Source organism: Marmota monax, unplaced genomic scaffold (genome assembly GCF_021218885.2).
Source record: "Marmota monax isolate L192 unplaced genomic scaffold, Marmota_monax_Labrador192_F-V1.1 WCK01_AAM20220418_F8-fsc00134, whole genome shotgun sequence".
NCBI lineage: Eukaryota > Metazoa > Chordata > Mammalia > Rodentia > Sciuridae > Marmota > Marmota monax.
Window position 1 is genome coordinate 1,182,068 of NW_026692281.1, and position 14,069 is coordinate 1,196,136.

The following is a 14,069-nucleotide window of genomic DNA, read 5'->3' on the forward strand; positions in this document are numbered from 1 at the left end:
TGTGTGTGTGTGTGTGTGTGTGTGTGTATCTGTCTGTCTCTCTCTCTCTCTCTCTCTCTCTCTTTGGCAGTATCAGGGATTGAAGCCAAGGGCACTTTATCACTGAGCCATGTCCTCAGGGCTTTTTATTTTTTGAGACAGGGTCTCAGTTGCTGAGGATTTCGCTAAGTTACTGAGGATGTCCTTGAACTTGGAATCTTTTTGCCTTAGTCTCCCAAGTTGCTGCGATTACAGCAATATACACCCCTGCCATATTGTATGTGCCACCATGCCAGACTTCTACTTTTCCTCTTGAATCCAAGAACTCTCCAGTACTTCTGCTGCCCTCTGATGGATATCAGCACATTCCTGGTGAAAAGTGTGACCTACATACCTCTCTTAAGGCTGTCCTCAGGATTTATAGCCCTTACATGAGGAAAGGCTCTCTGTCTTGGTTGTGACTTAGAACTCTGACTCTTCCAGACCAGGAAGAGAAAAAGGCCTAGGCAGGAAGTAGCTGCTTTTTGGAAAGTGGGGCAGGCGAGCACACTGGTGTTTAACAATCAGATCTGGCCACATAGCAGAGAATCTTTGTGTGAGGCTGGTGTACAGTGTCCCTTTGAGAAGGAAGCCCTTAGTACAAGGAGGGGAGTGAAGTTGACAAATAGGGGCTTAAGCCCCAGGTGGTTAGGACAGAGTCACTAGAATTTTTAACAGGTCTGAAAATGGCAATTCATCCTATAGGATATAGGAGGAGCACCTCTGGGTGCTGAACAGACATGAGTTGTTTCAAGTGAAATAGGATTAAGCAACCAGGATTTCAGCCTACTTAGATAGATATAAAATACTACTTAGCTTGAGATTCTGGACCAATGAGGAGGCCCTGAGGTCATTCCTCTAGTGAGGACAATAAAAGGCTTTATTCACTCCAGGTTCTTACCTACTCAGGAGCTATTAATGCAAAGAGAGATCCCAAGGAGGCAGCAGCAGGAGGGAGCAGGTGCAGAGACTGATGGTCTGCTGAACAGCGAGAACACTTCCTTTCTGGGGCTGAGGCCAGGAAGTCTTTTGCAGAGGAACAGTCTTATATTCACCACTGAGAACAGGCTGGGGACTCAGTTGGGGTTTTTCCACTTCTAACCTCTCTAATAAGGACAATTTTTTCCCTCACTAGGCAGCAGAGTGGAAAACAAGCAGGAAGGAAATTACATTTTTCAAATCATTAATTTTTCTTTTATTCCTAGGACCCACCGAACACCAAGCACCAGCTGGGACCACCTTCATTGCCTGTATTGCCTGTACAACCAAGGGAGCCAAAGCCTGGAGACTAGCAAGTATGAAAATCTACTTCTTTGGGCTTCTGAGTTTTATAAGAAAGCCCTGCCAATGACCCTATCACCAACATGAATCCTGGGCCCTGGAATGTGTCACTCTGAGAGGAAAAGGAGAAAGGGAAATAGAAGTGAGTATGCATAAGGCTTTACCTTCAGCAGCTCTTTTGAAGAAGACCTTGCAGCTGCCACATGTGAGAGCCCCATAGTGACAGCCAGAAGCTTCATCCCCACAGATCAGGCATGTCTTCTGGGGTGGAAAGTAATAGTCGATGGGCAAAACGTGGTCCCTGGCATTCTCCATACTAGAAACACACACAAATCACAAAGCAAAACATGTTAGTGGGTAGCAGACTTAGGAGGGCAGAATCCTAAAGTCTTAAGGAATAAACTGTATGCATAAACTACTATTATTCATTGGTCAAATGAGTTACTGTGAATCTGAATTTTCCTGGGATTTCTTCTAAGGATGGTATTTGTAGGGTTTCCTCAGGTGTAGACAGACCATTTGGATCCTGGTATGGGATTTAGGAAGTTCTCTGGGATCAACCAATCTCATAGGAAATGTCTATATGAGTCAAGAATGTAGGCAGGAAACCTGAGGTTAAGTTATCTAATTTAAGTGGGTGGTCAGGCAACATTTTCAGAGTAATTTAACAGTATCCTATAGCTTTATTTCATCTGAAACAAGATCTATAGCCAAACTACACCAAATATCAAAACAGTTTGATGTGTTCTCCTTTAGCTCTCTAACCCTGGAATCTCATCCATAAAATGGGGATAATATCACCCATTCTACTGAGTTGCTACTATGAGTGGCAATATAAGTCAGACAATGCATAATCAGACAATGGTCCTTGGGATGAATACACAGGTGAAGGATCACAGTATTATCAAGCTAGTCTTCAATGGTCTTTTCTTCCATTCCTTCACTTCCCTTAAAAGTCTCTCCAGATCATATTCCCCTGCCCCATTCTATAAAATTAAGTAGCAGAATCTCTAGGTAGGCCTGAAGCTTTTGTTGAGAAATGATACACAGTGATGCTGGACATTGTTTTGGCTTTTATCAAAACATTTGGCCATTACAAAATTCACAGGTTCCTTGAATAATGATGGAACTTTAGAAGTCACCTAGTTGACTGCCTAACCATAAGAATATTTGTGCCTGAATACTTCTAGGTGGAAGTGAAAGAGAAGGGCAAGAAAATCAATCCAAAACCCTCATGGAATGGTAATTCTTAATCTCCCATTGTAATTAATTCTAGTTTGAACAAATAGAACATGGTTATTAGTTACCAAAGGTCAATTTAGGTCTTTCCTATGTCCTATGCTTAAGCAAAAGTAAAACTCGGTGACCACCTGCGGTTAATCTGCTTCAGATAGATGACAACTGCCCAACTCTCAACCACAGGAATATAACTCCTATATTTTACGAGTACTTCTTCCTTAGTGAGGAAAATAAGACTTAATGGGAGCCTGTTTGGTGTGTTGGGTCATTTCAACACTCCACAACTTGTCAAGACAAGCATACTGTCTCATTAGTATATTCATTGTACAGATCAAAAAAAGTTAAGACATGGAGAGGACAGCTCAGGATGGTTTGACTCCAAATCCAACAGTTTTCTTCACCCTATCATCTTCCCACTACTTGTTTTTACTTCCTATTAATGGCTTGTTTTTTATCATGCTTAACACATGCATCGGAATCCAAAAATGCATCAATATTTATCTTCCACTCAACCCCCCATGTAGGCAGGGCAAGAGCCAAGAAAGTTTTCACTTAGGCTACACTTTACAATTACTGAATCTCCAAGATAAATGTCAGCCTTTGTTCAAATCCTAGGTACAAGAAAAAGCACTTGAAATATTCTATAAACAGGTAGCCAATCTACTCTCCTTGCAAGCCTTCCCTGTCCTTCCCTAAGTAAAATGCCATCAAGAGTCTAACCACTAAATCAAGACCAGCAAGGCCATGCATTTCACAAGAATGGAACTTACTTCTGACCTACAATTCAGACAAATGCAAAGAATGTCTTTCTTTGGGCTAAAGTACCATTTACATGGGTAAAATATGTGTTCCCATCCTCAGTCCTGAAACAAGGAGAAGCCAAAGTTTTACACAAGATTCTACCTCCTCTCTTCACCTTTTTTGACTTCTATAAGTAACACAAACAGTTCAATTAAAATCAGACGAATCTGTATTTAAGCACTCTACATGACAGACCATTTCATAATCATCTCATTTAATTTTCCCAATAACACTTCCAGGTAGCTCTGTATCATCCCTATATTGCAGAAGAGGAAACCGGTGCTCAGAACAATTAAGTAAATTTGCCCAAGATCACAAGTCTATAAACTGCAATGCCAGAATTCCATCCTAGGTAAGTATGACTCCAAAATGTAGATTCTTAATCACTGGAAAACCACGTTATGGAGATTTAAGTTTGAGATTTAGGTAGATTGGTTCAATTCAACATGTGGCACTACCCCTATGGATGAGGTACAAGATTAGGTTCTAGGGATACTGGTGATCAAGATATTTTCACTCTCTAGCAGAGAAGAAAAACAAGGAGCAAAGAACAGTAAGATATAGTACATGATATACAGTTCAGTTTTCTGCAGATGGGAAAGCACCTCAAAGGCAGGATTATTTTTTTCAATAGCATAAAAGTATGTAAGGGTAGCTGGGTGTAGTGGTGCATACCTATAATCCCAATAGGTCAGGAAGCTGAGGCAGGATGATCGTGGGTTCAAAGCCAGCCTTAGCAACATCAAGGTGCTAAGCAACTCAGTGAGATCTTGTCTCTAAATAAAATACAAAATACGGCTGGGAATGTGGCTTTGTGATTGAGTGCCCCCTGAGTTCAATCCCTGGTACACTTCCACACCAAAAAAAGTATGTAGGTGTAACTGAGATGAAGATGTTAACAATATTATTATGTGGTCACAGAATAAATATCAAAATGGCAACAAAATGGAAACCTGCAGAAAGTAAATAAGAAGTCCTCTTGTAAGGGCCTTTAAGAAACAGAAATGGGGAATTGTTCAATGGATGGTGAGTAATGTAAGGTTAGTTAGTTCTAGAGGTCTCTTGATCAAGTTGTGCCTAGTTAACAATATAGTATTGTGCACTTAAATATTATTATGAGGGTAGACCTTATGTTAGTTAGTTGTTATTATCATTAAAAATTATAATAATACAAATTTTCATCTATAGTGAAATTGTAAATATTGTTATTATATACAATAATTTAATCAAATTTATAGTCAATGAAAGACTAAGTTAATTAATCAACATTTTATTAGATATGAGTTTAATAAAGCATGCATTGCACAAAAAAGCCTGTAAAAACAGAAGAAGAGAATTAATGAAAAGGATTTTAGAATCTGGGCTTTTACTAACTATATCTCCCTTTGCCTAGAGGCCTGAGATAACTCCTGGCCTCACCAGACAAGTTTTCAACTCTCTCTCTCTTTCAAAATATTTTGAACAGCACTCCCACTAACCCTGGCTTAGTGCGGACAAAGGGCACACTGCAGTTTTGACTCCTGGGCTAACCTTTGGGAGTTGGAAATAAAAATTCCAGCTGCAGTCCTTCTTCCAAGTTTACATCCTAGAAAAACTCATGCACATGTGTACCAGGAAGCACATGCAAGAATGCTCATAGCAGTTTTGTTTATAAAAGCTGAAATGGTAAATGTATGCTGATGGGAGAAAAGATAAATACATTACGGGACACTCATTTAATAAAATACAATTCAGCAATGATAAGGAACTGGATAAAGTTTTATATAGGTGAATCCCACATACTAATGTTTTATAACAGACCTAACTCACAATAGCACACATATAATTCTATCATCTAAACTTCTAAAAGCAGCCAAAGCAAATGATGTGTTATTTAGAAATATATATGTGAAAAAAAGCATCAATAAACAAGGGAATAATAAACCTGGAATATAAAATAATGATTAGCTGTGAGGGGAGGCTGGAGGAGATGATCCAAAGAAAGAGAATATGAGTGGATTTATGTATTTATTTAAAAATATTATTAATTCCCTACTGTATACCAGGCACCATTCTAAGTCCTGGGGAATACAGCAGTGAACAAAACAAAAATCCATGCCCTCAAAGGGCTTATATTCTAGTAGTATTGATGCAATACTGCTGTAAAATTGCTATTCTGTTAATCAGTGCTCATGAGCACTCATTTTATTGTTACACTGTTTAACTTATATGTTACACGCATTCTTTTGTGTGACTATAACAGCATAATACAAGAAAAAATACTCTGGAAGTTGTAATTATCCTTTTCTGTAAGGTCTTAATTTCAACCACAGCAACAGAGATTTGCTTTGAGAACAAGTGCAGAATCTGCATGTGGTACTGTGTTTCCTCCCATTTCCCCAGGGTTACCCACTTACTTATTATCCAGAGGCAGGGCATCTGGGTTCACAGGCATGAAGCACAAGCACTGCCACATTGAACTGATGGTTTCTGATCCAGAACACCACTTGGTATTCTCCAAATTTGCACAACTAATTAAGTAAAAGTGTATTGCTAGAAGCTGTCAAGCTGCAAATGCCAGCTCAACTAGGGGAAGTTGGGTTTAGGTTAACCTCAAGCACTCAGCTGAGTTCTCTGGTTTCCCTTTCCCTCCCTCCCCTCATCCTTTCCCTCCCCACTCTTTCTCCCAAGGAGGACACAGAGATACTCTGAGAAGTATGACTCATTTGAGTGAGCTCTCCAATGAGTATAGAACCATGATGAAATACAAAATCACAAACCAATTTTCCTTGTCCAGTAGAGGAATGTCAACTCAGCAGGATTTTGAAATCAGACAGACCTGGGCTGAAATCCTAACTCCACCACTGATATTGGGGCAAAATCAATAAAGCATCTCTGAGCTCCACAATCTTCATCTGGAGAGTTGGGATATTTTCAGTTCTGAATAGTTTGTGAGACTTACATTAACATATATAAAGGACTTTCCTCTATGACTGCCTCATGGTGGGTGCATTGTAAGTACTGATTGCCTTTACATTTTGCAATTAAAAAAAAAAGATGTCTAATGTCCTAAAAAATAAAAAAAGAGAGAATTCTTCTTGGCTACACACAGATTTTAGAGACAGGTAGATATCTGGGGAGAGAGAAAGGAAGATTGATTTTCATCACCCCAGAAAGGAGCTTTATGGCAGTTAGCAGCCATTCCCCATTAACCCTTCTTCCTTGATACATGCAACACTGGTTTCCTTTCTGTCTCTAAAGAATTTCCTTTTCTGGACATTTGATGTAAATAAAATCATAGAGTATGTGATCTTTTGTAACTTGCTTCTTTCACTTAGCATAATGTTTTCAAGATTCATTTATAGTATAATATGCATCATTACTTCATTTCTTGTTAGATAATATTCCATTACATGGATATATTACATTTGGGTTTTCCATTGATCATGTGGCCGACATTTTGGTTTCTTCTGCTCTGGTTATTATGAACAATGAACATTTGTGTGGACATGTTTTCATTTCTCCTGAGCATATATTTTGGAATAGATCTGCCAGGTCAAACAGTAACATTTTAAGAATATTTCAGGTTTTCCAAATGTTTGCCAGCAATTTATAAGAATTCCAATTTCTCTAATACAAGCCAAGTCTTGTTTTTTTTTTTTTTTTCTGTCTTCTTTATTATAGCCAAACTAATGTGTGTGAAATGGTATCTCAGTTTGGTCTCCAACTGCATTTCCCTAATGACTAATGGTGTTGCACGTTTTTTCATTTGCATAACTTCTGTGTAGAAATTTCTAGTCAAATCTTTGCCCATTTTAAAAACGGTTTATTTGTTTTTGTTATTGAGTTGTAGGAGTTACTTATATATTCTGGATTCAATACCCTTATTAGTGATATAATTTGCAAATACCTTCATTCTATTTACTGCATTTTCACTCTTTTGTTGGTATCCTTTGCAACAAAATCATTATCAAATGTAATGAAATTCAAATTATTGAATTTTTGTTGCCTGGGTTTTTGGTGTTATATTCAAGAAACCATTGCCAAGAAACCAAAGGTCATGTGCATTTTGCACAGATGTTCATCCATCATGTTAAGAAAGTTCATTCCTATGCTTAATTTTTAAGTGTTTTAATGATGAATTCTCAATGGATTTTTGCCAAATGTTTTTTTTTTTTCTTTTATCTACTGAAGCAATTGATCATACTGCTGTTGTTCTTTATTTTTACTATGGTATATTATATTACCTAGTTTTCAGATATTATACCAAACTTGAATTTCTGAGATAAACCCCGCCCTTGATCTTTGCTTATAATTCTTTGTATTTGTTAGTGGATTGTTTCACTAATATTTTGTTGAGTTTTTTTTTTTTTTAATTTACCTAAATTAAAAATTGATATTGGCATGTAGTTTTCTATTTGTATGATATCTTTGGGTTTGGTATGAGGGTAATGATGACCTCACAGAATTAATAGGGAGTGTTCTTTTGTAAAATTTATATATAACAGCAGAATGCATTACAATTCTTATTACACTTATAGAGCACAATTTTTCATAACTCTGGTTGTATACACAGTATATTCATACCAATTCATGTCTTCATATATGTACTTATATCTCCAGCCTGTGGGGAGTGTTCTTGCCTCTACTGTTCTTGGTGACAATCTGTGCTAAACCCTATCTAAACATTTGAAAGTTTGCTGGCAAAGGCATCTGTATCTGGACTTTTTTGTGTGATTTTTTAAATTAGTAATTCACTCTATTTATCAGAGGACTATTCAGATTTTCTCATTTTTCATGCATCAGTTTATGTAGTTTGGGTCTTTCTGAGTATCTTTCCACTTCATGCACATTACCTATATTTTGTAATAAGTTGTTCGTAGTACTCTCTTTTAATCCTTTCCAAATATTTTTCTAAAGTAGATAATGAAGTCTCTATTTTCAATGCTCATTTTAGTAATTTGGATCTTCTCTCTTACCAATCTTACTAGAGGTTTGTTAATTTTGCTGATCTTTACAAAGAACCAATATTTTATTTCATTTACTTTATTTTTTATACTGTTTGTTTCATTTATTTCCACTCTAATTGCCATTAATCTTTCCTTGGCCTGCTTTCTTTGTTTTTAGTTTGCTATTCTTTTCCTACTTTTCTAAGAAGGAAGTTTAGGTTATTGATTTGAGATCCTCTGTCTTTGCTAATACAGGCATTTGCAACTATAAATTTCCCTTTAAGCACTGCTTTAGCTTAGCTGCATCCCATGCATTTTCATTTTCATTCATCTCTGTATTTTCTCATCTCCCTTGTGTTTGCTTCTTTGACCCAGTGGTTTTTTAGGACTGTGATCTTTAATTCCATTCACACATTTGTGAATTTCTCAAACTGCTTCCATTACTGATTTCTAATTATTCTCATTATAATGAGAGAACTTGAAACTTTTTTTTCTTGACTAAATTATTCTCATATTCTTGCAAGCCTTTGTTTCCTTGCCAGAGTTCTGGAAGTTGATTTTTACAAATTTAAGGAAAAGGTACATATATTGAAGTCCTCTCTCCATCATTCTGGAAGTCTCATCTTCCAAGTCAGGTTTATTTTATGTGATGCAAAAACCATATGCACACATACACACACACACACAAACACACACACACAAAAACAATAATAAAGGAAGAAAAGTCGCTTACCTCTTTATTTATTCATTCATCCATTAATTCCTTCATTCAGCAATCTGTATGTTATAAGGTAGAACTTTGCTAAAGGATAGATATATAAATATGAGAAATACAGAGCCTCATCCTCAAGGAGCTCTCATTAGCTCATTTAAGGCTAAAACAAGTGCATAAATAGTTAATGCAAAGTGTGGCAACAGAAATGCTATAAAAGTCCAAGTTGGTAATTACTATTGGAAGAGAAAATCTGTTTTGCCTGTGGGTATTAAAGGGTAATGTCCACCATGTCCTAAGCCTCATTACTGACCAAGCTAGACATTTTACATGTTTATCAAATATTTAGTCTGGAATCTACTTAGAGATCAGATGGTAGTATCTATGAGTCTCATGTATACTAAAGCCTCAAACCTGACATGCAGGGTCCACTTTGTACAACATACAACCATGAATAGAAATATTACTTGTCACTATGCATCAGCCATAGAGTTACTGGCGATTTCCATTTTCCTGAATTTTACATCACTGACAAACATGCCAATACAGCTATAGGGGTGGTAGCAAGACTGTTTTTATCAGTGTCCCACCAACATGAAAAATCTGTCATTTTCTCCTGGTATCACTATTAGAAATGAAGCTGAACAGATGAATCCTTGCACTTCCCAAGCCACATCTGCTATCTTCTCTGAGCCAAATTTTTTTTCCAATAGCTTCCTAGCCATCATAGCCAATCAGCCATGGAAGAATTAGCCAGATTGTTTTCTGCAGTGTCATCAGATCTTAGGGCTGTGAATTGTTTCCACATTTTCTGTTTCCGGAATCCATTGTCAGGGAAACAGGAAATGAAAAAAAACAAAACAAAACAAAAAAACTGATTCCAATTACATGTTAAATCTTACTAGACCAATATTTTCCTCACATACTCCATTTGAACATTTGATATGAAAGACATCATTTACTTGAGGGCTTACTATGTGCTAGACACTGGGGAAGGCCTTAATACCAATAATTATTATTGCAGGTACAGAGTGTATTTCCATTTTACAAATGAAAAAGCCAGAGATGCCATGTCATTTAACAGTTTCTTTAAGATCACATAACTATTAAGTAGCAGAGCCAGGATTTAAATGCATACCTGGCTAACTATAAAGACCATGCTCTCTTCACCAAGATACATAGCACTGTCCATTATTAACTGACAGAGATGTATGGCCCTTATAGACCATCTATCCAGTGCTTTTTCAATGGTGACTGCACATTAAACTCAAAAGCAAGTTTGCATAAAATAACAATGTTTCTCTCCACATTCCCTACTATGATTTAATCAAACTTCCTTGGGGGTCCAGGCATATACTTTTCCCAAAAAGTTCTCTAAATGATTTAATGTTCTGTAAGAAATGAAGCTCACTGACTTAGTCCAATATCTTTATTGTTCAGGGCAAACTTTCAGGCACAGAAAGGGATTAGGAGAAACAGTTATTTAGAAGCAGAGATGACACTAGAGGTCAGGTGTTATGATTCCTATGTCAGAGTTCTGTTGCAGAACAACATTTTTACTGTCATTTTGCACAATAATTTCTCCCAAGGCCTAAAATCAGAAACAGACAACCTGTGTTAATCTATATAACCATTTTCAAACAATTACTCAGCTCTACTCCATAATCCTTTTAAAAGATAGTGAAAGCATTAAACAGTAAAGCAGTTATCAAAATAGGTCTCATCCATTATAGGATTACCATCTTGCCAGAAGAGATCAACAAATATTTTTGAGCACTCTACTATCTGTCAGGCACTGTGAGAGACACTTGGAATACATTACGGGCTCACAAATACAAATATCCTTTTCCCCTATCTTAAGTTTTGTTTGAAGAGATTTACTGTCATTCAGAGAACATATTCCAGATTTTCACAGTTGAGGCAAATGAAACACATTTTCTAGAAAGTTAAAGCATAGGAAGAAGGAAAAGAAAAGGCATATGGCACAAAGAATTGAGTTCTAATTCCAGTACTACTGATAACTAGTCATGTTAACATAACCTCCCTGCTCATCAGTTTCCTTAACTATAAAACGAGGGGAATAACTTTCCAGACTCAAAAGGGTTTTATAAAAAGAGCATTGGATAATATTGGAAAAGGCCGAGTACACTCAAAATAAATGATAATTTCTCCCTGTTTTCCTTATTCCACTCTTCTTCCCTTTGAAATTATGAATCTAGAGCATTGAACTCAGAGCCCAGTGAGTTCTGAAATCATGCTGTCTCCTATGTGCCTCCTCTGTCAAACATTACCAGTTAAAGCAGCAGCTACCACAACCTCCTTACCTAAAACTTACAACACACACAAAAAAAAAGAAAAAAGAAAAAGACCTCTCTATCATTAAAGTTCTTTTGTGAGTTTGTCTGAGACAGAAAAACACAGATGATGTAGCTGAAGAAATGTGAAAAATGTTCAGCCAAGTATCTGAGGACTTCAGAAACCCAAAGAAGGAAGATAGCACGGTGTGAGCAGACACAACTTGGGTAGCAATGAAATGCTTATGAGATTCCAAGTTCAGTCTACAATTAGGCAGCCAAGGTTAGACATTTCATATTGGCTCAGAAAACATACAGTACCTAGAAAAACAGCCCACTTTAAATACCCACATTGTTGGAGATACCAATAACAGAGCTTACCCTGATCTGTTAAAACCTATGTACAATGAGACCCAGCCTAATGACAAACAATGCCAGGGATTAACTAGACATTTGAAAACAGTGTCTTTCTCCCCACAATAAGAGTTTGATTTTGATTATGTGGACAAGAATCATTAGCAGAGATTAAAAAATCCCCAACCCCATCTCGCTCCAGTATATATTGCAACATACAGTACAATAACAACAGTTGGTATTTACTGGGTGCCTATATGTCCCGGCTACTATACTACATATTATATAGTTCATTCTTTACTAAAAATGAATGAGGTAAGTGTGATCCCCATTTTATAGAAAGGAGCTTTGAGGTCCAAAAACCTTGAACATTCTGTTCAAGATCCGTAGACAGTAAATTGATTTGAACTCAAGTCTCTTTGACTCCAAGATTAACTGTCAGACTATAGTTTCTTTCAGTGGATGGCAATCCCCAATGACTCAACCCAGAAAACCTGAGTCATTCTGGACTTAATGTAATACACTTCCTCAATGCACCACACCTACACCACCATCCAGTCAGTCAATCAGTGACTAATATCTGTTCATTTTACAGGCTAAACAGTTCCCCTACACCAGCATGTGTGCATACACATGAACACACACGCACACGTGCACACACACACACACACAGACATACACACAGCCTTGCTTCAAAATAACCACAATTGCCTTATTCATATCCTTCTGCTTCCTCTGATTCTCATACAGGACCTCAGAGGAGTCTTATCAGAAATATCTGCTTCTGGAACTTTCTCCCTAACAGCTCTCAATTACTCCCCAGTAGCTTATAGCAGTGGACCTAACTCACTGATGTGTTAGAAAGAGCTGAGGAGCTAATTAGCAATATAGAGATGGGATCCCTTCCTTACTTAGCTGTAACTCTAGGTCTGAGTTATAGGTAAGAACTGAGTAGTGTATTCTTATTAAACGACCAAGTGAAAAACCTCTTGGCCTACAGAATACAAATTCAAAGTGCTATCATGACATTCAAGACTTATTTCTAGCTCCTTATTTTGTCTCCTCCACAACCTTTTCCAAATGATATTTCAGGGATACTACCCTGTTGCAATGTAATCCTGTTGCTTCAAGCCCCTCTGTCATTATTTACATTGCCACTTACTCCAACTTGATTAACTACACCCTGCCCCAAACCATCTGTCTCCACTTCTACATCATCTCATAATTCAGGTCTCAGCCCAAGAGATCATCACCTATTCCATGAAGTCTTTTATGATCATGTCCCCACTTGTGTATTCCTCTTTCAAAGCACCTATAAATTATGATATCAGAAATAATCTGTGCACATGTCTGGTTTCACCTTCCAAGTAGCCTTCATTGATGAACTCCTGGTGTCTATCCCAGACCCTGCCTGGACACTTTCAGCTCAATTCTTCTTCTTCCTCCCTTCATTCTCAAGCCACAGAACAGAGTTTGAAATCAGCCATGTTACCACTCAAAAAGCACCTTAATTTGAAGGTTAAGATAAACTTTGAACAACTTGTGAGTCTTAAACTAGAACAATGCTAAAGTAAATGACACAATTTTTTAAAAAAAATCTCTCTTTTTCTCAAATATACAAGATTTCACAATATCCATTTACTCTCAGTACCTCTTATGTTTTGGCCACAAAGTTCTTCCTCATAACTAATCCCAATCTCTCAGATTGTTTTTCTTTGTCTTTGTTAGAAATAAAGAATGACCACTTGCCATACTACTACCTTACCTTTGCTTCTTATTACAAATAAACAAAAGGTTGAGTAAACTGCAATCTAGGATAAAACCTGAGAAGGAAATGTGTCATATTTGGCATCATAAAGATCTAGGTAAAGGTGAAGTGGTACGAAAGTGGTGGAACTCTCATTGTTAAATAAACACAGATAAATTGTTCAGCTTGATGAACAAGCTCTTTCCATTCTGCAAAGTGATCATGTGGTCTCTGGCATGGTACCTTCCTATTTCCTTTTACCAGTGTGATGAAGAGACAAATCGAAGCCAGGCAGAGCCTGATTTCCCTTATCCCTTGTCACTGCTTACTCTTCTTCACTGTTTCTACTCTGGAATTTGCCTTAGTATACTAGTCTGGAGTTAGATGCCTGGAATTCCACTATAATTCTGACACCAACCCACTGCATGACCTTGGGCTAGTGACCTGTTTTTTGACCCTCGGTTTTCTCATCTTGTAAAACCCACATTTGTAGAGCACTTCAAGCACATAAAGCACATTCACATACACTTATCTCGTGGGATCTGCACAAATGCTGTGTGAGGCCAACATGAGTCAAAGGAAGCTTGAGGAGGTTAAATAACAAATCTAAAGTGGAACAGCTAGAAGAAAGCAAGGCTGCAATTTGAAGTCTCTAATATACCAAACTGCCTTCTGATTATCTATAAAACAAGAAG

General features: G+C 37.3%; 1 protein-coding gene across 1 annotated transcript in view; it reads right to left on the reverse strand.

Annotated features, from left to right (window-relative positions):
- Ar (androgen receptor) overlaps positions 1–14,069 on the reverse strand; it is a 168,908-nt gene that overhangs the window by 75,002 nt on the left and 79,837 nt on the right. Inside the window, exon 2 of the mRNA XM_046440316.2 lies at positions 1,464–1,615. Within this exon, the coding sequence (XP_046296272.1) occupies positions 1,464–1,615 (152 nt within the window). The remainder of the gene's footprint in view (positions 1–1,463; positions 1,616–14,069) is intronic.